At 53.8% G+C, this 23,242-nt stretch overlaps 1 protein-coding gene across 7 annotated transcripts in view; it reads right to left on the reverse strand.

Annotated features, from left to right (window-relative positions):
* Window positions 1-1,776: 1,776 nt before the first annotated feature.
* Septin9 (septin 9) overlaps window positions 1,777-23,242 on the reverse strand; it is a 160,132-nt gene continuing 138,666 nt past the window's right edge. For all 7 annotated transcript variants that reach the window (XM_021175472.2, XM_021175474.3, XM_021175473.3 and 4 more), the window contains 9 exons: window positions 10,208-10,399; window positions 9,514-9,642; window positions 9,099-9,180; window positions 8,554-8,691; window positions 6,930-7,047; window positions 5,470-5,565; window positions 5,191-5,287; window positions 3,018-3,069; window positions 1,777-2,067 (listed from right to left, as the gene is read on the reverse strand). In XM_021175472.2, coding sequence (XP_021031131.1) covers window positions 1,935-2,067; window positions 3,018-3,069; window positions 5,191-5,287; window positions 5,470-5,565; window positions 6,930-7,047; window positions 8,554-8,691; window positions 9,099-9,180; window positions 9,514-9,642; window positions 10,208-10,399 — 1,037 coding nt within the window. In that variant the 3' untranslated portion in view covers window positions 1,777-1,934. The remainder of the gene's footprint in view (window positions 2,068-3,017; window positions 3,070-5,190; window positions 5,288-5,469; window positions 5,566-6,929; window positions 7,048-8,553; window positions 8,692-9,098; window positions 9,181-9,513; window positions 9,643-10,207; window positions 10,400-23,242) is intronic.

Below are 23,242 nucleotides of genomic sequence, written 5' to 3' on the forward strand. Positions count from 1 at the left end.
GTGGGTGTGGTTAACTTTTTACCACTGGGCTGCTGATTCCCAATTCCGGATCTCACACAGTCCTATAGCTTCCTTCCACTGGGAGCCTCTACTCCCCTGCTCCCCTCACCCCCTTTAATGGACCAGACAGGTCCTGCCAAAGAGAACTCCAGAAAAAAAGTTTGTATTTGAAACATTTATTTCAGGAAATACATTTCAACACTTTGTTATTTATACAAAAAAAAAAAAAAAGAGAGAGAGAGAGAGAGAGAGACTTTTCTGCCCCCCCCCCACCAGGAAGCCCCCAGCAGAGGGCCACGTGGACCGGCCTGGTGAGACAAACAGTTTCAATACCTGGTTACAGAGGCACAAAGTCATCCTGATGACCGGGTTGCTGCTAAATCCCCAGGGTCACTTGGGCTGGTGAAGGCCAGAGTGCCCTGGGTCCAGCGTGCTGGAGATTTCCTTCAAAGTCCTGATTTTGGCAAAAGAACTTGGCAAGCTGGCAAGCGAACTGTTCGGCCACAGGGCATGACGAGGGGCCTTCCATGCTTGGATGAGGGAGTAGACGCCCAAAGCAGGAAACAATGTTCGTCTCCATCTGTCCGCACCCCACCCCTCCCACTGCACTTCTGGGCTGCAGAAAGCTAGCCCGGGGTCTGTAGAGGCACCTTCCCCAAGCCGGTCCAACCTAACTCATCTCACCAAACTTTCTCCCCGGGGCAAACGAGAATGGGAGGGAGGCAGGCAGGAAGCACACGGCTTTGGTCAGCTGTGCATAGATGGTCCCTAATGTTCCCTCTGAGAGAAGATGAGTGAGCCTGGCTATCCATCTCTGACCTCTGACCCCCTCATCTCTCCCGCTTTGGGGGTATTTTTGATGGGTTCTGGGGTACAGGGCTAGTCTAGGCTCATGTAGACAACAAAATGGTCAGGTTTCTGGCTCCCACCCAGTACAGTCACTGAATCATCAAGGCTTGAGCCTGGCGTGTGTGGGGTGGGACAGGGTGAGGCAGCGGAGCATCAATGTAACCAGAATATCTTGGCCCAAACTGAGGACCACACGGATATGCCTTCGGCGGCACCTGGGCAGGAGAGCTCCCACACACCCTTATGCCTCCCTTCCACGGCTTCCTCCCTCATGGCTTCGACTCATCTTCTTGCTTTGACCTTCCTTACATTGGGAGCGGGGCTTCCTAACATCGGGGAGCATCTTTCAAGCTTCGTCTTTTATAATTAAAGCCCAGTGTAGTAGCGGTATCTACAGCACAGGGGAAAGAGAATCCAGGGGCGAGGGAGAAAAGACACCTCCCCCTCTCCAGCACGTCCCTGCTTTTCACCCAAAGGGACATCTGGGAAGAGGTGACTGGCTCTTGTAGATCAAGGCACTTTCTGCTCTGGGACAAGCTTGAGGGGCACAGTTGTCACTTTGTCTAAGTGATTGGCAACTTTGGCTGGGACGTCTCTAGTTCCCTTGAGGGGCAGGCAGCTGAGCTGTAAGAAACGCCCCTGGAGGGGCAGGGCAGGTGGGGTTTCAGGAATACCTGGCCAGCTCCATCCTCCTTTGGGGCAGTCTCTAACCTGCTTGAGGCTGCGGCCATGGGGTCTTGTGGTCTAATGGGCTCCTCTGCACCCCCTAGGACCTGGCCCCCACAGGCTTCAGCTAAGAACTCAGAGCGGGGACGGACACATAGCTCTTCTAACCCCTTAGGGGCTGAGCCCGGGAGGAAGTAGAGTACAGAGGCAAGCCCAGGCTTAGCCCCGCCCACCCTGCTGCTGCAGCCAATAAGAGCACACTTGGGAGGTAAACCCTCTCTTGTTACCTGGCAAAGTGTGGGAAGAGATGGATGGAGGCAGGTGACAAGTGGAGATAATTATATAAAATAAGACAGGGTAGGTGGGTGGGCCAGGGATGATGAAAAGATCTGGGGGTGGGGTCCAGGGGCGGGACGCATCTACATCTCCTGGGCTTCCGGCTCCTTCTCGATCCCGTTGGCCATGGTGCTGTTGCCCTCGTTGAGGCGTTTCACACGGTAGGCTTCGAAGTGGATGTTGCTGGTGATGTCTTTGATGTTTTGCATGTGCGTCCTGCAGGGAACATGGCCAGCATTGGGGGGAGGAGGTGACCACTTAGCCTGCCTGGGATGACAACCGCCTGCCCCTCCTGGCTCTTAGAGCCAGCCTGCAGGCTCTCTGCGCATACCCAGCAAAACCAGGTGGAGTTCACTCGCTCTCTGGTAACTTCAGACCTTCTGTGGCCTCACATTCTAACCCGTACCCCCGTCTCTGTGTTCACACTGGCTAGTCAGGGGCCTGCACAAGGATGGAGATCTGGACACTAAAAACACAAAGCTGTGGAAGGTCTCAAGGCCTTCTTCACCAGTGAGCTTCACCATTCGTGCTCCAAGACAGAAATTCACGCTGTGGCCAGCAGGAGGCAGCAGATGACCACAGTCCCCAGCGCTGCCCACCCTGACATCCCTAAACTGACTTTTTAAACAAAGTTTCTTTTTGCAGGTGGGAGCCAGAGCCTTAAAGCCTGCCAGGCAACTTCTATCGATGGCCCACACTGCAGATCTCCCCTCCTCTTTACTTTGGGAAGGGGAGTGGGAAAGGCGAGGAGCCCCGAAGGCTTTATTTATTCCTGGAAGCCCCATACCAGGCCCTCAGACAGTCCTGCCTGGCATATCTTTTTCTACTAATGTATATTAATCACACTAATGAATTTTTTCTTTTAGTTTGTTAGTTTTGTTTGGGACATACAGTCCAGGCTGTGCTGTGTGGACAGTAGCCATAGCTGAATCTAGCATGTTTAGCCCACTGGGAACCGGATGGAGCCCCTCCCATCCTGGTGACTTCGTAAGGTTAGAAGGAATCCTCATTTCTTCATCCATTCCCGGGTTTCGGTTAGCTTGTTTTCAGCTCTGTTCCCGAGAACAGGGTTGACATCAGGGAGCCAGGGTGGGGCCTTTCCCTCCCATCTACCACCACCAGCCCCCAGAGCTGGTCCTCCCAATGGGCCTTCAGAGCTGACTCACCTGATAAGGAGATCCCGCAGGTAGGCAAATTCACAGTGAGTGGTATTCTCAACTAAGGAAAAGAGAAGGAGGGATGATCAGTGGGGAGGAAGCCCCTCCTGTCCTCCCGGGGAAAGCCAACAGCTTCCAGAAAGCCACGCCCACTGGGCAGGATGATTGACAGCCACTCGAAGGAGTCAACAGGGAGACACGCCTCTAGTGTGTCTATGAGAGGCTCAGATGAGGGAAGACCCACTAGGAAAGTGGACAGCACTATCCTGTGGGCTGAGTTTTCCCAGTTGAATAAAAAAGAAAGTGGACTGAATTCCAGCATTTATTTATCTGCTTCCTGACTGCGGATACACAGCGATCAACGGTCTAGTGTCGTGCCGCCATGACTCCCCAGCATGATTGACTGCACCCTGGAACCGTGAGCCCAAATAAACCCCCCATTCCTTGTGTTCTGGACTGAGGTGAATTCTGTTGGCTTCTCTGACCCAATTTCTCAATAAAATGAGCAAATGACTCAGTAGATAAGGGCATTTGCCACCAAACCCAATGACTGCAGTTTGATTCCCAGAACCACACGGTAGAAGGTGAGAGCCAACTCTTGCAAGCTGTCGTCTTACTACTACATGCGTGTTTTGGCACATACCCTCTCCCTCCAATAAAGTAAATAAGTTAGTAAATAAGTGTAAGAGAAATTTAAACGGGAGATCGGCATGGCTTGGACCTTAAGGGCACAAAAGACCAAATGAGCCGAGGATGTATTCTGACTTTGTGACGCTTTCGAGGAACCAAGTAGCTTTCCATCCTTCAGGCAGTACTCTGGCCACCTTCCAAGGACGGACCAGACACTTCAGATGGTGCGTACCAAGGATTAGGAGTAGGCCCCATTGGATGGGACTTAGTAAGTTATGAACTCACAGGCTCCCTGATAGGAACTTGCACCAGGTTCTGATAAGTTCCCGGGCGCTTTACAAGGATGCTGGATGTGGGAACGACCACCAGGGGGCGAACCCAGAGGCTGCCTGGATCCTTAGCTGGGAACAGTAATCTAACCTGGCTAAAAGAGTTCTCATTGAGTGCATGCAGTACCCAAGTTGGCCATCAGGGGTCAGAAGAGACACGTTAGTATCCAATGCCTCTCCTAGCGTCCCATGGCTTTTACCCCAAACTCTACTCCTCCAAACCTTGCCTTGCATATTCCTGGAGAAGATTTAGAGGATGAGGAAGACATCAAAGATGGGAAGGAACGACTGAGGGGAACCAAGCTGAGGACAAGCTTTTGAGAGAACAGCTTCAGAGAGGCCCCTAGAGTCACTTCTGGGGTCAACACCTGACATTGAGGGGAGTGCTACAGGAGGCCACAGGCACCAAAACCACCCAGAGACTGTCCCCAGGACACCCCACCTGGCAGACCCACAGGAGGGCACAGTAGGGGAAGGGAGGGGCTGGAAGACAGGTCCTCCTCAGTGGTCACCTCAGAAAGACCAGGCAACAATTCCAACTCCAGGGTCTCCAGTGCAAGGCTTCACGTGGCGCGCCAGACCACCTCCCAGTATGGAGCCCTGGCTGTCCATTCATTCTGTTTTCTTACTCCGCTTTCCCTCCCTTGCTCCTCGGAGAGTTCCAGCAGGTGGGGTGTGGCACCTATGATCCTAGTGCTCGGGAGGCCAAGCAGGAGGACTTGAGTACCAGGTCCATCCTGGGCTACATCCTGTTTTGCCTAGACCTTAGGACAGAGGTCTAGCCTGTACCTATGAAGGGTGCAAGACTGGGGCCCTAGAGAACTGGGATTTCCCCCAAATCAAAGCCTCAACTCTCTGTTTCTCTGTGGGGCCTTTTGACCACACTGGTCACAAGGAACAAAGTGAGTTTTCATCTTCCAGGCAGCTCTGCCCTTTCCCATCCTCCGTTCTAAAGAGGGTGGAAGAGCAGAGAGAAGAGCCAAGAAAAGCCCTGGACCCATCCCACCTGGTGTGTTGGACCCCAGGAAAGTTCAGAACCCCAGCCCTCAGTGCGTGGGACAAAGTAACAAAGTCTGACAAAGTCATTAAATTCAGGGACCCTGGTGCACATGAGGTTCACACTACAGCCAGTGTCCTTACAAGAGACAGGGACTCAGAGTGCAATGGTTGACGGCCCAGGTCCAACTACAGCTTCAACACTGCAGCAGCATAGCAGCCAATACCTTCGATAGTGCCCCACTTGGTCTTCCTTCCCAGAATCCTCTTGCCATTGACTTGATACTCATGGTCGCTGCCCACCACAGCAAATGGGATCATCTCCTGAAAGAGGGACGGAAGAGTTAGTCACAGTGATCAGGAGGGCCAGTGCCGCCCTCAAACACCTTGTGTCTTGGGCCTGGAAAACTGCAGGCCTTGCCTTCAGAGGACCCAGAGTGGACAGACTGCCTCCCGTCTATCTGTCCACCGTCCCTAACCTCCCAACGACAGATCGACCCACTGACCCGGAACTTTTCGTTCACCAGCCGGTCTTCTGCGTCCTCATCAAACTCCTTCTGCGGGTACACGTCAATGCCGTTGGACAGCAGGTCTGCAGTGATCTGGAAGATACAGGGTGAATCAGGCTATCAGCCACTCAAGTGCCTGAGCCATGATCCCCTAACAAAGGCAGGCTCTGAGTGGGCCCACCCTGAGGATGTCTAATTTATTTAAAGATCCATTTTACATTCACTTTATATATACAAGTGTTTTGCCTGCATGTGTACCACATGTATGCCAAGTGCCCATGGAGGCCAGAAGAGGGCATACTGAGTTCTCTTGGAGCTGGTTGTGAGTGCCACGCGGGTGCTGCGAATTGAACCTGGGTGCTCTTAACCCCTGAGCCATCTTTCCAGCCCTACTCCCACCACGTTTTGGAAGCAAAGTCTGTAGCTCAGGCTAGCCCCAAACTGGCTACATAAACAAGAATGACCTCAAACTTGTGAACCTCCTGCCTCTACCTCCTAATACTGGGAGGCAGCAGTTATCATGCTCGGTTCCATGTGGTGCTGAGATCAAACCCTGAGCCCTCTCGATGGTAGGAGAGCACGCTACTCCCCGAGTTCCACCCCCTGCCTGCCCAGGATCACCAGCTCTGAGGCCTTAAGCACTCTCCTGTCCAGAGGGGCCCTGCAGTCACTGTCCTGAGTCTCCCTGTGCTTTCTGTGCAGCTCCCCTCTCCGCTTCCCCCTAGAAAACAACTCAGGCTTGCTGCGCCCTCTTTCCTAAAACCCTCTCAGGATAAGCATGGTAGCCCAGGGTGTACCTGCCTGCTGAAACTCTCCCCAGCTTGATGACTTACTGACAGCCCACGTGGCTGTCAATAGAGGGTGGCCCAGGGAATAGCTGACTGTCTTATCTGTTCAAGCAGATCCAGGCTCTTGAACACCCCCTGACTACCCTTCCCTATGCATGCTGGGAAAATCCCCAACACACAGCTAGGGAAGGAAGCCCTGGTAGCCTCTGCAGTTGGATTTGAGGCCTCTCCTACAACCCCAGACTGAAGCTCCCAGGAAGCTCCGAAGTCACCTTGCATAGAAGAGGCCCAGGACTTACCCTACTGCAGATGCCTGCAGGAACAGCCCTATCACCCAGACAGCAGTGGCCCTGACCATGGCAGAGAAGGAGGAAGCCACTGAGGTGGACTGTCCCACCTAATAAAACTCAGGCATGCTGGGTCCATGGCCCCAACACATTTGCATCTGCTTGATCTACTCCCTTCTGAACCTCACTGAGACAGCTGGATATGGGGAGCCCCGCAGCCACAAAGGCCAGGGGCTCCCCCAAGGCTGGACACGTGCTGTGAAGGGCTGAAAGGTGCCTCTTCTATCATACATCCCCGGGGCTGGACAGGCCCCTGTTAAGCCTGTCACTTGTCTGGGCAGTCCTGGAGGGGGAGGGGCTGGGTAGAGGCCATGAGTCCTACCCGTTGTTTGAAGTAGACCCTCTCCTCCAGGGTCAGCGTGTCAGCCTTGGCGATGACTGGGACGATGTTCACCACTTTGCTTAGGCGCTTCATGAATTCAATGTCCAGGGGCCTGAGCCTGAAACGGAACAGTGCAAAAGACTTCGTTTAGGCGTCCCAGTGGGGGCCATGTTGGTGGAGGGGTAAGGTTGGGCCTTAGTAGGGTGAGTACTCTCCCCTCATGGAGCTGAGGGTGGGGAGCCGGTGAAAAGCTGGCTCTAAGCTCCTTCATCCACAAGATCTTCAGAGTCCAACTGGCCCTGGACACCGTCCACCCAGAGAGTGACTCGGCTCACATCACTGTCATGCCGTGGGGCTTTCAATGCCAGGGAAAAGGAGACATGGGGGACAGTATCCAGAAGCTCCAGGCCCTGGGACAGGCTGGCTGTTCCCAGGTCAGCCTGGCTGCAGAGACCCAGGGTCTGACCCAGGGATGGGGCAGAGGCTGGCAGAACCCGAGCCTGGGCATCATTTTCTCATTGGAATGGCATCTTCCCCGTAGCAGTATCGTCAGGCCCAGACAGCCTGCAGGAAGTGAAGCTTCAGGCAGAAGCCAAGCAAAAATGGCCAGAAGCCACTACTGTCCCCTGGGACTGAGCGGCTGGAGGAAGGGCCCTAGTCCAGAGGGTCACCACTGGGGAAGTGCCTGCCTCTGGCTCTCCCCGCTGAAGCCATGTCAGCCATGTCTCCTGATGTCAGCCTTGGCCTTGCCCGAGGCTGTGCTCAGAGCAGCTACAGAACCCCAAACAAGCCAGCCCCAGCTGAGGCCAATGGCATACCCTGCCATGAACTGGCTCTTGTGGGCCCCACTGGAGATGGCCACTACTGGCAAGCTCAGACACCGATATTTGGGTTTTTCCAACCAGACCCCAGTGACACTTTTGCCCTCTAGACAGGGTGCAAGACGAAAAGTCCCTTCAAAGCCCATGTTCTTACACCCAGGGATGAGCCGGGAACAGCGGGGAGTGGGCATACTCTAGCAGCACAAATCTGTGACTCCTCAACTCTTCCAAACAAGCCACCTCCGGCTCCTGCTGCTCTGAGCCCAGGACTAGACATGCACCCTACACGGAGTCAGGACAAGCGACCAGGATATCCAGCAAGGAGAGGAACAACACGTATGTACTGGAAACAGGTGAGACTCACAGGAAGCCAAGAACCCTGGTCACTGAGACCACTGACAGTCTAGCTGCCCCGGGAGATTCCAAAGGGAGATTCTGAAAGGCATCTGGAATTCCGAAGCCTCCCAGGCCCCCAAAGCATCTTTGTCAAGGACGGGAAATGGGGGCAGGCACATGTATAGCCCAAAGAGTCTCATGCCATCTGCAGAGACTGACTACCGGATTCTAGAACACCCCAGAGTCTGCCCTGTCCTCAGCTCTGTGCACAAAGGGAAGAAGGCAGAGTGGGCGTGGAACCGCCCAGTCTAGAGGTCACGAAGAACTTCTGTAGGCCCAGACGCCCCATGACAGCTGCTGACACAGCTCTGACTCAGTGCCCCTGTCCCTGTGCCCAGACAGAATCCTGCTTGTATGGGAACTGGGGATTCCCACCATCAAGACAAAGGGCCCAGTATGGGACGTACGAGTGGCCGGTGGCTGGGATGAAGTAGAGGCAGCAGTGGACACGGGTGTCGGGAATGCGCTTCTTCCGGTTGATGTTGACTTCCTCCTGCAGGTACTTCTCATATTGGTCATTGATGAACTTCATAATGGGCTGCCAGCTGCATGGAGAGCCGGGTTAGCCTGCACCCTGAATGCTCCCTCCTGCCCGCGTCCTCTCTAAGCCCGCCCTCCCAAGCCCCTATAACAGGCTAATTCCCAGAACTGGCTTGACACCAGCCTCTGATTTCATACAGGAATGCTGGTGGTTGCAAAGACAAACCAGCCTTATTTCAGATTTTTCTGCCATCCTCCCCATGCTGATCTTTGCCCTGGGGTGGGAAACCCACCTAGACGGGTCCCGGGTAACCCCATTTTGATCTAGAATGTTAGACCCCCAAATGCGCGGCTTTAGAGTTTGAAATAATCTTATGGTGGGGGTGGGGGGGTCTGGCCTCCAGTGGTATCATGGAGCCCCAAGACCAGTGGGGCTTTTACCCATAGAGGAAGGTTCTCTCAGGTCACCTACCAGTTCTCATTGTTGATGTGGTCTCCGAAGCCCGGAGTGTCAATCACTGTCAGCTTCATTCGAACCCCCTTCTCTTCAATATCTGCACAAACCATAGCACCCCAAGTCAGAGGGGTCACCCCAAGCCTTCAGGTTGCCTGGCCAGCCTGGTGTGTCCCAGAATGGGCTGTGATAACAGTTGAGGTCATGCCAAGGAGCAAGTGACCTCTTCTGGGTGGTGCCAGCCATGACTCTTAGTATAAAGAAAGCTCAGATGTTTGTGGGAGCTCAGCCTGGTGGGCCCATGGGAATCCAGCCCACTATTACTCAGTCCCAATTTTCCCACGGGGTCACAGTGACCTCTCTAGTGCTATGCTCTGACCCCACACCCTGGGAAGACACAGTCCCCCCTACACCCAGCCTCCGTGGTGCTGACCGTGGGTGATCGACTTGATTTCAATCGTCTTGGGGATGCGTTCCTCCGAGGGTGGCTGCACCGACTTCCGGCTGATTTTGGACTTGAAGAGGGTATTGATTAAGGTGGACTTCCCGAGGCCGCTCTGCCCTGGGGAGAGAAGGAAAGGCCGGTTGGAAGGCTCTCCAAGAACACAGTTCATGGCTACATCACACTATGACCAGGACATCCTTGGATAGCCCTGCCTGAGGCTTCACCTCCTCAGTGGAAGTCCAGGGTTGGGTTTAAACCCCAATGTGGGGATTTGGGGCCTGGTTTAACTTAGCAGAGCTCCTTCCTGGTCCTAGGAAGGCCACTCAAAGCAAGAAGGGACACCAAGACTCCAGAGGTGTGGGCCTAGGTAGCTGTAACAGCCCCTAAGAGATGTGTAGGCTGTCTGAAGATCTGGGCAGAACAGACATACTGACAGTTCATCAGACAGAGGCCCTGCAGTCGGAAGCCTATCTGACTCTATTGGTTTAGGACCTCAGCCTATGGCACACATTTGCCCAGACACTACCCTGGAGAGCTGATAGGCCAGATATGGTGGCACTCCTAATCCCAGAACTCGGGAGGCAAAGGGAGGCAAGATCTCAGCTTGGGCTGAGGCTGGTCCCTGGATGGCCTGGAGGTGCTGGGGCTGAGGCTAGCCCCCCGAATGGCCTGTAACACTCACCAACCACCATGATGTTAAACTCGAAGCCCTGTTTCATAGCCTTCCTGCGCATCTGCTCTAGGATGGAGTCGATCCCCACATAGCCGAACTCCATGGGGGCCTTCTCGTTCCGTGATGCGGGGGCCTGCTTGAGCATGGCATCTCTAGGGTTGTCAGCCATGTCGCCAACACAGCTGGGAGTCACCTCGGAGTCTGGGGAGGGAGAAACAGAGGCGTGAGAATGGGATCTGCAATCAGCATGGCACTCAGATAGGAAACCAAGGCTGCAGAGGTCGGTGACTTGCCCACGAAACTCCTGCATAGCATCTCAGAACTGAAATCCCCTACAGTAGCATTCAACTGGTCCACACCACTCAGCCACCTGCCTCTCAGGTCTCTGCCAGCTCTGCCAACCAGGGCTCCCCTGGTTCCAGGTGGGCAGCAAGGACTTTGTTCCATATTCTGTTGGCCCCAAGTCCTGAGGGCTGAAGGCACGCCCTTCGCCTCTGCTCAGAGCTTACAGTAACTGTAGCTAGCACTCAGAGCCCTTCACGGTCCAACAGGTGACCACAAGCAGCTCCCAGAGGAGGGGTGATCTGATCTCTACCTGCCTCTTCCAGACCTGACCCATCCTCACTGGGGGTGTCTCTTCTCCCAGGTGGCCCACGCATACAGTCCCCAGGCAGGATAGGCAGGAAACAGGCTACGGCCGACAGCAAGTGCCCTCACCCTCACGCAAAGGCCAGATTTGGTTTGTAGGTCTGTGGACAGGCTAGGGGTTAAACTTGAAGACTTCAGCTTCCTTCAGTAGGTCAGGGTTAGAGCCTCCTGTGGCTGAGTGCATGCATGGTCAGAGCCCAGGCCTGGGGGATGATTCAGATGGAGACCCTAGGTGCTCGCACCCTGCAGGGGTGTGCAAGGCTGGTTCCACCCGGTCTGGTTGAACAAAATGCTTACAGTATACCTAACTGTTATTCTGAGATAGCCCGTCAGTGCGGCTCTGAAACCCAGGCCGCTGTGGGGTGGTCGAGGTAGAGCTGATGCATTGCTGAAAAGCCTTAGAGAGGCACCTCTTTCAGCCTCTATGGAAAATGTCAGCAGTCTCAACTTATGACCCCACAGCCCAGCCCCCCAAACACAGCCAGGGCAGAGGGGTCACCAGCTGCTCCCCACTTTCCTTTCCTTATGTCTGTTCCCATGCACACTAACCTCAAAGAGGCTCAATGAATACTTGTGCCTTCTCCTCCCTCAGAGAGGAAGGGAACTGACCAAAGGTGCTGGGGGGGGGGGCACCATTCCAAGTGAGCAGGGGCCAGGAAGCAGCAAAATGATGGGTCTGTAGCATAGGGGCTTTTCCAGGCTTTGGTTAAACTGTCTCTCCATGTCCAGGGAAACCACTGAACTCAAGCTGACTCGTCCCAGACGTCCTCAGCTCGCTCAACCCTGACCATCTCTGGCCTGGCAGCTTTTCTCTCCATTTTACTGGCATGTCCAGCAGGAGCAAAGCCGGACACACTTCCTGTCAGCATCTTCTCAAGGCTTGAGTGGCAGAAAGGACAGCAGGAGAAATGGCTTGCAAAGCGAGCTAGCTTCAGGAAGGAGATGTGGGGATCACCCCCACAGGCATCTAGTTTACTGGTCAGTAACTTCCTGTTCCTCGGCCTCCACAGGGTGCAGGCAACTCTACTTCCGGCATGTGGCTGGCGGGAGAGGGGTGGTGGGAGAGGGGAGGCAATTGAACAAGAGAATGGTTGTAAACACAGCAGGAGCTGCCAGGGGGTCCAGATGCCCCCAAACAATGACACAGGCAGTCCTAAGGGACAGTGCCTGCCATCAGGAGCATCCCCTACCTAGGTCAGTCCCCTCCACAAGGCTTCAAGAGTGTCTGTCAGCTCTCCACTCAGAAATACTCTCCTGTGTTTCCGGCATCTTTAAATAAACAAAGACCTTGTAACATCTGGCCCTAGAACCTGTGGCTTTGGGGCCCGCTTCCTGGAGAACGACACGGGGCCCTGCCTTGCCGTGCAGGGGTTCAGGCCTTGTGCACAAGACTGAAAATTGCTTCCATCTGTTTATGAGTCTGAGACTCACTTTGCCCTCCCCCCACCTCTCTGCTCAACAGTGAAAGGAGGTGTGGCTGTCCCCCAACTCTCCCTAATCGCCCCCAGTCAAGGAAGGCACACCTCGGGCCCCAGGTGGCCCTTCTACATGTATTAAGGTTCACAGCAGAAGCCCAAACCAAGCTAAACATCCAGCCTGCCAGAGGGCCTGCTTGAGAAATAATAAGAACACAGTAGAGCCCCATGCTCTCCAGGGGCTCTGGACATCTCTGGCCTACCCCTGTGACCCTTCCTCCTGGGAGGGCCTCCCCATCCACCTGCCTGCCTGGTTAGGAGGTAGACCCCTCCACCCAGAGTTGCCTGGGATCCCAGACCTGGAGCTCCAGGAGCGACCACAGGCCTTCCCAGAATCCACCATGGGGTTAGATGATCTCTGGCTTTTGCCTTATTTCATACAGAATAATTAACACCCTTAGAGCTAATCTCGAGAGCTTGGGCTCGCTTTCCCTCTCTCCCTCTTCCCTGGGGCTCTCTCTTATATACAGTCTAGCTTCAAACTCAATGATCCCCCTGCCTCAGCCCTCTGAGTTCTGGGATTACAGGCATACACCAACCATGCCTAGCAAGAACATTCTTTCAATGGTTTGGGACATACATCCAGATGTGAGCCGTTCTATTTTTATTTTTGAGGAACCAGCGAAGTGCATCTGCCTGTGACTCCCGAGCGCTGGAGACTGAGCTAGTTCAGCAAAGATGCATGGTAAGATTCCATTTTAGCTCATCTCAGTCTTAAATACCTACGTGAGCCTGACAAGTCTATCAGGCAGCCTGGCTCTCCCACTTTACAGAGGGGACATGAGGTCTACACGCTGACTCTTTCCTGAAATACCCCTGGATGGTCACATGAGCAGAGACAAGACCTTTTCTGGACTGCTCACTCCTGGAACACTAGGTCTTGGACATGAGTTCTGTGCTCTGACACCTGCCTACTGGTCAGGAGTGTGTTCCCTGACACCTGCCCTCCTCAGCCACCCAAGGCTGCAGCCTGCTCAGAGGCATCCTTGAGTCCTCGCCCAGCAAGAAGCAGAAATGACTACTCGAGAAAGCTAACCACCAGCAAGGCTGGAAACGCCCGCCAGTCATGAGAGCCCTGTCACTGGGACTAGAGAACGGACTCTCCCAAGTCATCCTGTGACCTCCACACCAGTGCTATGGAGTAGGTACATGCACATACAGACATACACACACACACACACAGAGAGAGAGAGAGAGAGAGAGAGAGAGAGAGAGAGAGAGAGAGAGAGAGAGAGAAACAGAGAGAGAGAGACAGAGAAACAGAGAGAGAGAGAGACAGAGAGAGACAGAGACAGAGAGACAGAGAGGGAGAGAGAGAGACAGAGAGACAGAGAGACAGAGAGCTAAGATGTTCACAGCTGCATTAATAAACAAGTGTAGCAAGTGAATCTTAGGGAACACAGCTCTCCCATAAGAAGGAAAGATTATGGACATGGCAGACTACAAATGAACCTTGAAATACATACTGAGCTACTGAAACAGGGACTCAGGGGTGTGACCGACACTATGCAACTCTCGGAAAAGGCAGAGCCACAGAGGCAGGTGTGACTGACACTATGTAACTCTCGGAAAAGGCAGAGCCACAGAGGCAGTAGGAGAAGAAGAAACTCTTTATCCAGCATGATGTTTCCCTCCAGGGTGATAAAATGCTCGGAATTAAGACAGGAGCAATGGTTACATGACATCATGAATAAACACGGCTGGAGGCTGACTCTTCATGGCTGATGCGAGGGGTGGGGGGCACACCGGGCAGCTGTTTATAGCATAGTTGGACAGAGAGGCCATCCAGGCCACCTGCCAGTACGCAGCTCAGGATGCCTGAGCCCCAGACACTGACACTCAAGCTGAGATTCTCAAGCTGAGATTCTGCGGATGCTAACGGGGCACACAATACTCTGAGCAAGTAGCCAGCCAGTCATCTCCCAGCCAGGGGAGTTTCTGAGGGGTGGTAAGTAGCTAAAGCTACTTTTGATAGACCGTGGGTCCTACTGTGTGTGCAGGCCCATCTACCCCACCCCGTTCCTGCCCCAGACACCTGCTGTAAATCCCAGCTATTCTCCAGTGGGTGGTGGGTTCAACCACCACCATCTGCAGACTTACTCACTGTGGAACACATTCTCCCCCCACCCCAGGGCCTGCCAAAGATGACAAGATTATGTCACCCTTCACATTTACTGGGACAGGGCCGTGGGCCACACTTTAGGAGGGGCTCCCAGAGAGGATGGGGCCAAGGCTGACCTTGACCCAACTGGCCATGAGAAAGAAGACTCAGGCTAACAGGCTTGCCAAGGACAGCCAGGGAACTGGCACCCAGGCTACAGCCAGAGTGACAAGATCAGCCCTGGATCTGTGGTAAGATGAGCATCCCAAAACGCACCACACCCTCATCATTTGGAAGGTTCTGCCTCCAGAGGAGGGGGCCCTGTGTTGGGGCTTTGAGCTTAAACCCCCAGAGTCTGAAGGCAGGGCCCAGGATTGTCGGGGTCTCCCACCCAGCTAGCTGGACAGGTTATTGGCCCTTCCCAGGTCTCTTGGGGTAGTATCACTTTAATTCAGTAAAGTCTGGGGAAAAAAAACCCACACCAAGGGCAAAGGGTGGATATGTTCTTTACCACCAGCTACTGAGCCTCAAGTAGGGCTGACTCCAGGGTGCTCCTGGCACATGAGAGGCCACACATTAGAATAAGGAGGCCAGACTAGAACTCTATATTGGAGCCACACGTAGAACAGACATCAGTGTCCACTTAGTATGAAAACTCCCCTCCAGGAGGCCCCGAGAGGAGACAGGGGGACTCACAAAAGGCTCAGAGGTGATTCTCTGCACCAGGTAGGCAGGAGTGGGCAGAGAGGAGCCTAATGAGCCCACTGGGGAAATAAAGGTGAGGAAAAAATAAAATAAAGTAAGGTAGCCATGTGGGAAGCTGGCCTGTGCAGAGCTGGGGGCCAGAGGAGCAGGACTTGCCCTGGAGAGAGAGTGACAGTAATGGCGGCAGATTCCTATGTCCTCAGAGATCAGATCCACAACAAGGTCAGTCAGCAGATACACTGTGCTAAGAAACCGACCAGCAGGTGAAAGGGCAGGCTTAGGCAGGTGCATGGAGGAGTTTACAGGGTAAGACTTTAAATGGAGCCACGACAAACCCCCACAGGTAAGTAACTGCGGCTGACTCCCTGATACAGGAATGTTACGCCACCAAAAAAGTGAGGACTTGAAGCTGGGGGGATGGCTCAGTGGATAAGAACACTTGTTATGGAATTACTGAGGACCTGAGTTCAAATCCCCAGTACTCCCGTAAGAGCCAATGATGACTCTGTGCCAGAGCTGGAGGCCGGGGAAACAGGCATTTCATAAGCTGAATAAACAGACCTTCAGTGAGAGACCCTGTCACAAAAAGAGGTGATTGACGAAGGTCAGCATAGTCCTCTGGTTTCCACCTGCTTGTACATCTGCACACACACGCTCGGGACACACACACACACACACACACACACCACAGATGATCTAGGTCAGCGGCTTCTGTGGCTGGAGAGATGAACAAATGCAGGAGGGCTACAGAGTCAAGGAGCATGGGACATAAGTCTGAGGAGCCCACGTTAGAGGGGTCAAGGCTCCAGCAGCTGATTCCCTGGGCGGCTCGACCCAGGTTGTCAGCGCATGGGTGGGCAGAGATGTGGAAGGCTGCTTTCTGGGGAGCTGGGACTTCCCCCGTCTTCTTGGCCCTGCCTTCACAGTGCCCTGGCCCTGCTGACTCACCGGAGGACCCTGTGCTCCCCATAAATGTCACAAGAGGCTCCCTGTCCTGTTCCAAGGATGGAAACTGCATATAAATGATCAAATCTTGCAAATTCATGTGCCCGGTTTCAAAAGCCTAACTTTTAAAAAGTGCACATGGCTCATCTAATTTGATAAGTAAGTCAAATCGAATTACACTTCACACTTTGTTTGGGGCAGGAAGTGTCTCCTTGGAGTCTGGTTAAAAGCATGGATGCCAGAAATCTGAGACTCCTCCTGCACCGCCCCCGGACCCCCACTTGGAAACCCAACACAAAGGCTTGGCCTTGGCTTTGGCCTCAGCAGAGAGGGATTTGCAAAGGGAGCGCTTCCCACCTCTCCCAGCTGGAGTGCCTTCCCCAGTCCAAGTTCCAAGAGGGGACTTAACACTGCCCTGATGTGGTTTCCGCAAGCTGTTCTCTGCTGGGAGATGCTTGTGACCTTGCGTCCAATAAGGGCCTGGGACGGACAGAGAAGTTTGAGACTCCATCCCATCCACTCCTCCTTTCCTTCGATGAAGGCAGGGTGGGGAAGTGTGCAGAGGCAGGGGCCCTAGGCATCCCAAAGACTGGAGTAGAGTCCCTGCTTTGGCTGTTTGCCAAGCTCCCCTCACCCAACCTCCCCTCTATTGTAGGGAGGACTCTCAAGGAGCCCTGTACTTCTGCCAACGTGGTTTCAATTGGCCCCAATCCACAGAGGCAAACTTGGACCAAGTCCAGGGGCGCCCCACCCCCCTCGAGGAGGCCCCTTCTGTTCTTCATTTACAGCTAGCAGTTTCTCACTAGGCTGGGCCTATTGAGACATCAATCTTTGCTCAGGGCAGGCTGCTACCTGCAAGCCCTTCTCATTCATTTCCTCAAAAGCCACAGCAGATTCCCAACAGCACACTAAGGCCTCTGCAGAGCCCTCTAAAGTTCTGGGTCAGGGATTTAAATCGTTCCGGTTCCGGTTCCGGGGTCCACTGATCACCCTGCTTGGGCCCATCCTTGGGGTCATCTATTACATAGCAGCACCTGAGAAGGCAGCCCTGACTCTGCCCACCTCCAGGAATCTCCAACAGCAACAGCTGCACCTGAACATCCAGCCCTACCCAGGACGCCAGTGGCGTGTCCTACTGCAGCCGGGGCCATCGCGGCTGCTGGGCCACAGATTCCCTTTGCTCTTGACAAATGTCTATGGAGAAAGAAGGGGGTGGGAGAGAGGCCACTCCATCACCCCCATTGTGGACACTGGCCATTTATTACAAGAATTTCCTCTTATCAGGGATGTCCCCTAAGGGGGGAGGCGACAGAGCTGCCTCTCAATCCCTTGACCCCTGTCTTATCAGCTGCTGTCAGCTGCTGACATACACCAGAGCTTGGGGTGGGTGAAACATGGTCAAAGGTTCCCCCAACTTATGAAATAATTTGAAATAACAAAAAGTAGACACCCCGCCCTACCCCTCTACCCTCCTAACCCCTGCCGCCAGAAATCCCATGGACAAAGGCCTGACCCCAGAGATACAGGTCCTTTTCTGCCTAGGTCAGCTGATACTGCCAAAGGCTTCCGGGTGCCCCGCTCACTTTGTTGTGGTGGGGGTAGGGGTCAGGGCATGACATGGGACAGGGCAGGACTGAAGGCAGGGTCTTAAGGGCCAGGCAGAGAGAAGCTGTTCCTGGCTGGTGCAAGAGAGCGTGACCACAGGAGCTTAAGGAAGAAGAAACCTGTGACTGTATTATGGAGTCCAATAAGGTCAGGCAGAAGAACTGAGATGAGCCACTCACTCTCGCAGCTACAGATCCCTGGCTTGGGGAGATGCTGAAACCCAAGAACTCTAGCCATCCACCAGGGAACGTGAATCCCTCGGCATCAGCTTAGAAGGTGGCCTGCCTCAACTGTGCCACCTCAGAAAGGACTTTCAGATCCTGTATGTTGAAAGATCCTCACACCATGACCTAGTTCTCTAAGGAGAAGCAACCAACCGAGTAGAGCAAATGCCTCAGGGCAGCCTATGACGCACTGTTTAAACGAATGACCAAGCAGTGTCGTGTGATGCTGCCTGAACAGAGAGTAAGGATGGGTGGGCAGGCAGACTGGCGAATGGACAACGGATAGATGGATAGATGGATAGACAGATGGGTGGTTGGATGGATGGATGGGTGGATGGACGAATGGGTGGATGGACAGACATATGGGTAGATGGATGGATAGATGGATGAATAGATGGATGGATGGGTAGGTGGACAGACAGACGGACAGGTGGGTAGATGGATGGAGAGGTGACAGATAAATGCTCATCACAGTTCAACAGGCATGTATCAAGATTCCACATGCCAGGTCCTGCACCAAGTGTTTGATATCTATAGCTTCTGTTGTCCAAGTCTGTCCAAGAACTGTCTGGAAGTGTAAATGAACTCTGGGCACCCTGCCCCTGCCCCCACTATTGGGAATGCTGTCTCCAGTTATACCACCATGGTCCCCCTTCTGTTTTATCACCACAAATCCAGTTAGGGTGTCTTGTCCAAGGCTGTGTATGCTGTTGGTTATCCCTCTATCTCCCATTGGTGGTACACTAATGCCACAGGTACCCACATGCCTGCACCCAGATTTTACCTGGGTTCCAGAAACCAAACTTGGGTCGAGTTTTACTCAGAGCCATCTCCCCAGCCCTGGAAGGACAGTTTTGACACATATCCTAGTCCGACTTTGTCTTTGCTTCAAATCAATGGCCGGTGTCCCCAGCACCCAGGGTGACACGGAATTGGGCCCCTTTACCTTCTCCCACCTCTGATGTACCGTGGAACAGTGGGATTAAGCAAATATCTGAGCTGTACGACACTGTGTACACATGAGTAAATCAAGATAATCCTTGTCCCCTAAGACCATTGTGAAGGTGAAGGGTGACAGACACAGAACATGGTTCACGAAGCTGCTGTTAGCCAAATGCACATGCCACCCCCTTCACTCTCCGACATACGAATCCCTTCCAAACTCCTCTCAGCTCTTCAGAAAAGGCTCTTAAGAGTCAGCCTGTCTAGCCTGGCAGTGGTGGCGCACGCCTTTAATCCCAGCACTTGGGAGGCAGAGGCAGGCAGATTTCTGAGTTCGAGGCCAGCCTGGTCTACAAAGTGAGTTCCAGGACAGCCAAGGCTACACAGAGAAACCCTGTCTCCAAAAAAAAAAAAAAAAAAAAAAGGAGGCAGCCTGTCTAGAACATTCTTTCCCTGCTGCTGTACACCGCCTCGCTCCTTGGTCTTCCCAGGACAGCTAATCTATGCTGGTGGGCTTCCCTGTTTTAGCAAGTTGCCCAGGCTATAGTAAGTGCACACCATGACTCTTCATGCCAGCAGGGCCTCTAACATCTGAGGTCACTGTGAACCTGGCTGGATAACTCAATGGGGGCCTGGAGGTACTCCCCGATTCCCCTTCTTCGGTATGGGGTGTGTGTCTGTGCATGATGAATGAATCTCTGTCCCAGCACCCAAATGTGACGTCAACAATTTCTGGATATTGTCACCTATGGAAGCCATGTAGAGCTGAGGAAGGGGACAGAAGGACTTTCCCGGGATATTCAGATCAGGGCCCACTGAGGTCAGGCGTCAAATGCGACTCGGGGCCAGGCTGGCCTTGCCTGGGCTTCAGTCCTGTGTTGTTTCCATCTTGTCCTAATACCAGGCTCAGACTGAGCAAACTGCAGAGCGAGGGGCAGATATTGATATGGAGGACAGGGCCCTCACCTGGGCCTCCACTGCCAATGATGTCACTTCTGTTCCATTCAGACCGGGAAGTCTGGCTTATTATGGCCCATGTCAAGGACTAGGTCTCGCTACCATCTCTAAGTGCTGTCTAGAAGAAACTCCACTGCCAGGTGGCATCTCCTGAGATACTTTGGATATTTTGTAGCCGGGGGGGGGGGGGGGGAGCCGGAATACAAGACAGCATGTTTTGGCGGCCCAAACACCAGCGTGACTCACACAGGTTGAAAAGTGAACCTGGTGTTTGAGACGCAACCAGGAACTCAATGGAAACTCCCGACCTGAGTGAGGCCTGACTCAAGCCAGACCATCAGAGCTGCTAGAACATCGATGGGCCAAACTCTACAGTCCACAAGCCATTCATTCACAGTAACTGCACTGCCCCATACCCTCGCTCCCGCTGGATTCCCCAGTAATTAGCAACATCGAAAGAAGGCCCAGAATAACATGTTTCTCTGGACAGGTTAATGAGGAGGTAAAAGGGCGGGGCTCCAAGTGGGGGGGGGTGTCCCACAGCCTCCTCCCAGCTGAGATCCCTACACCTGCAGCCTCTTCTTCCACCTCTTCTCAAATCCAGGGCTGAGCTAGATCTATTATGGGATGTAAACAACCGATGTCCAGGAAAACTGGCATGCCTTGGATGGTCCTCAGCCAACACCAGAACGGCAGCCTGGGAGCCAGTCTTCTCCCAGGGCCTCTCCAACCCAGGCGCTGGAAGGAACGACATTCATATGGTAATTTATCCCAAGGACAAGGGGACAAAGGGGGGGGGGGCACTGGCAAACTTCTGGAAGCTGTGCCCAATAGGGCTTCCAAGTTGGCTGGCCGGCTGTCCCTAAAGAGTAGACACAGTGCTAGGATACGGTCACAGAGGGATGGGGGCGGTGCAGGAAGGAAGACTCCGCATTTGCTGCAGTTGCTTAAAGCATTAGTGGCTAACATTGACTTTTTGGTTTAATTTGTGTGGTGGTGGTGGTGGGGTAACAGAACAGTCCAGAAATGTTCTCCATAAACTGTGGCCCCAGGGGCACCATGCTCGCCTGCATACATTCCACCTCCCTTCAGAAGCCTGTCTCTCCCGGGCTTAGGCCTGTAGGATTGGCGGTTGCAGGGGAGGGTGTCTATCCCCACCTCACCGCACCCCATCTAGGCATCTTGATCAGGTTAGTTGTCAAGAATTGCCTCCAGTGTGAGGAAGAGACCGGAAGGGAAGGGGCTAGCCTCATTGTGAGCCTGTGGCTACTCTCCTGACCGTTTGCAGGAATCCGATTCATAGTCCCTCAGGCCCACCAATTACCAGCGAGGAAGACAAGAGCATGCAGCTTCCTGCTTCTGCTTTCTGGTGCCTTCCCGGGCCTGGACTGCAGATCCTATGCCTGCTGTCTTCCTCCTGTGCCCCTCACAGCCCACGTGTAGAGTCCTCTTTGCTCCATCCTCAGTCCTGCGGCCACCTGTATTGAGATCTGAGCAAGCCAAATGCAGGGGCTGCTGGGCCCTCAAATCTGGGTGCTGAATGTTCCTAGGAAGTCACAACCTCCTTCACACAGGACTGGGGTAAAGCCCACCTGTTAGGGCCACACAGCCCCAAAGGGAGGAAGACCTCTGGATGGACAAAGGGGCTGACGCAATGGGGGCATCTGTAACTTCCTGCACTATCTACCCCCAAACCTCCAAGCCTCTCAGGGGGCAGCTCCCTCAGCTCCTGTGAACTAGGACGAGAGAGGTCTCTGCTGACTTAGCCAGATGGAGATGCTGAAGCCCACAGTGAGGTCATCTCTGCCCCTCCTTTTGAAAAAAAAAAAAAACAGTGGGTGGGCCTGGCTGGGGGCTGCACAGTTCTCCCAGATCAAGGCTGGGTCACAATCACGATGGCACATCCTATGTGTGGACAGATGCTTCAAGGGTACTGTGAAGTGTATCTGTGGGTCAGTGGAAGGAGGAGGTCACTGTGGCCCCCCAGGGCAGCCTCAGGACTCGACAGGAGATGCACACGGCGGTGTGTGTGTGTGTGTGTCCCCACAGCTAACCATGGAGGGGGCTGGGGAGGTGGTCACAACACCTGGAAAGGAACAGCTAAGCGTCAGCCTGGGAACAGCCTGACTGTTGCCAGGCGAGCAAGAAGCAGGCAATGTCTGAGGGAGGGTAGTGTGAGGGCGGCGCATGGGTGTGGGGGACACCCCTGACCTTTCCTTACTTGTAACATCTCCATGATCCAGGGACCCACACTTCCCAAGTTCTCCCCTGTCCCCTGAACACGTCCACACTGCCAAATCCTGAGCGGCCCCTCCCTCCTGCCTCAAACCAGAGCTACCTTGGCTCAAGTACTGTTGAAATCCTAGGGCCCCAGGCGTCGCCTCTACTTTAAGCTCTGGGACGTATTACCCAAGACTCAGAAACTTCTGGAAGACCTATCTTCAATGGTTGGCTCTCGACAGCAGCCGCAGCCCAGGGCACTCGGACCTCTACTCTCCAAATCCTGTGCAGATGGGTGGGACCATCTTCAACTCACCCCAGGAAAACCTCACAGATCTGTAGCCCAAGGTAGAACCTGGAGGTCCACTTCCCTAAATGTCTGTGTCCTGACATCACATATATCCTTGGGGGAGCACAGAGGGACTAGATCTTACTATGTAGCCCGGGCCAGCCTCAAACTCATGTCTTTCCTGCCTCTACCTCACAAGTATTAGGGTTACAGGCATGAAGTGCTTCAGTGTTAAAGCTTGCAGTGAGTTAGTCTCAAAGCCAGCAAGATGCCAGAAGCTCACAATATGCCAGCTGGGTCCTTCCAGGGACCAGCTGCATGTCCAACAGCAAAGGCAGACCAGAACTTTGACCTTGGTTTCCTGACCCACAGTGGGTCTCCCATCCTGACCCACACTGTCTCCCATCGTGAGCACAGTAGGTCTCTCATCATGAGCACAGTGGGTCTCCCATCGTGAACACAGTGGGTCTCCCATCCTGACCCACATTGGGTCTCTCATCATGAGCACAGTAGGTCTCCCAACCTGACCCATAATAGGTCTCCCATCATGAATGAGCACAGTGGGTCTCCCAACCGCCCTGCAGTATGTTTAACCGTCTGCTCTTTCCTCGATGTTCCACCTCATCTTCTAAACAGCCAAACCAGGCACCCTTTCTTAACTTAAGCCTTCCATCTTAAGCTAACCCTACTTCTACAAAGGTTCCAGGCTTTACACAGGATGCTCCACTCTCTGGGAGCTGAGCCACCCTATTGTCTGCCCTCAGGAGTTTTCAGCATCCTTAGGGTGCTAAAGTATAAGAGTCAAGGGGCACCCGTTAAAATTGGATGAAGAATACACAGTGGAGAACTTCACGACTCTTCCATTGTCTGAGGGGACTTGGTAAAAGCAGCTGAACTGACAGCCAACTCCCAGGGATCAGCCTCTACCCTCCT

Source organism: Mus caroli, unplaced genomic scaffold (genome assembly GCF_978045245.1).
Source record: "Mus caroli unplaced genomic scaffold, Mus_caroli_1 scaffold_13, whole genome shotgun sequence".
In the NCBI taxonomy this organism is placed as follows: Eukaryota; Metazoa; Chordata; class Mammalia; order Rodentia; family Muridae; genus Mus; species Mus caroli.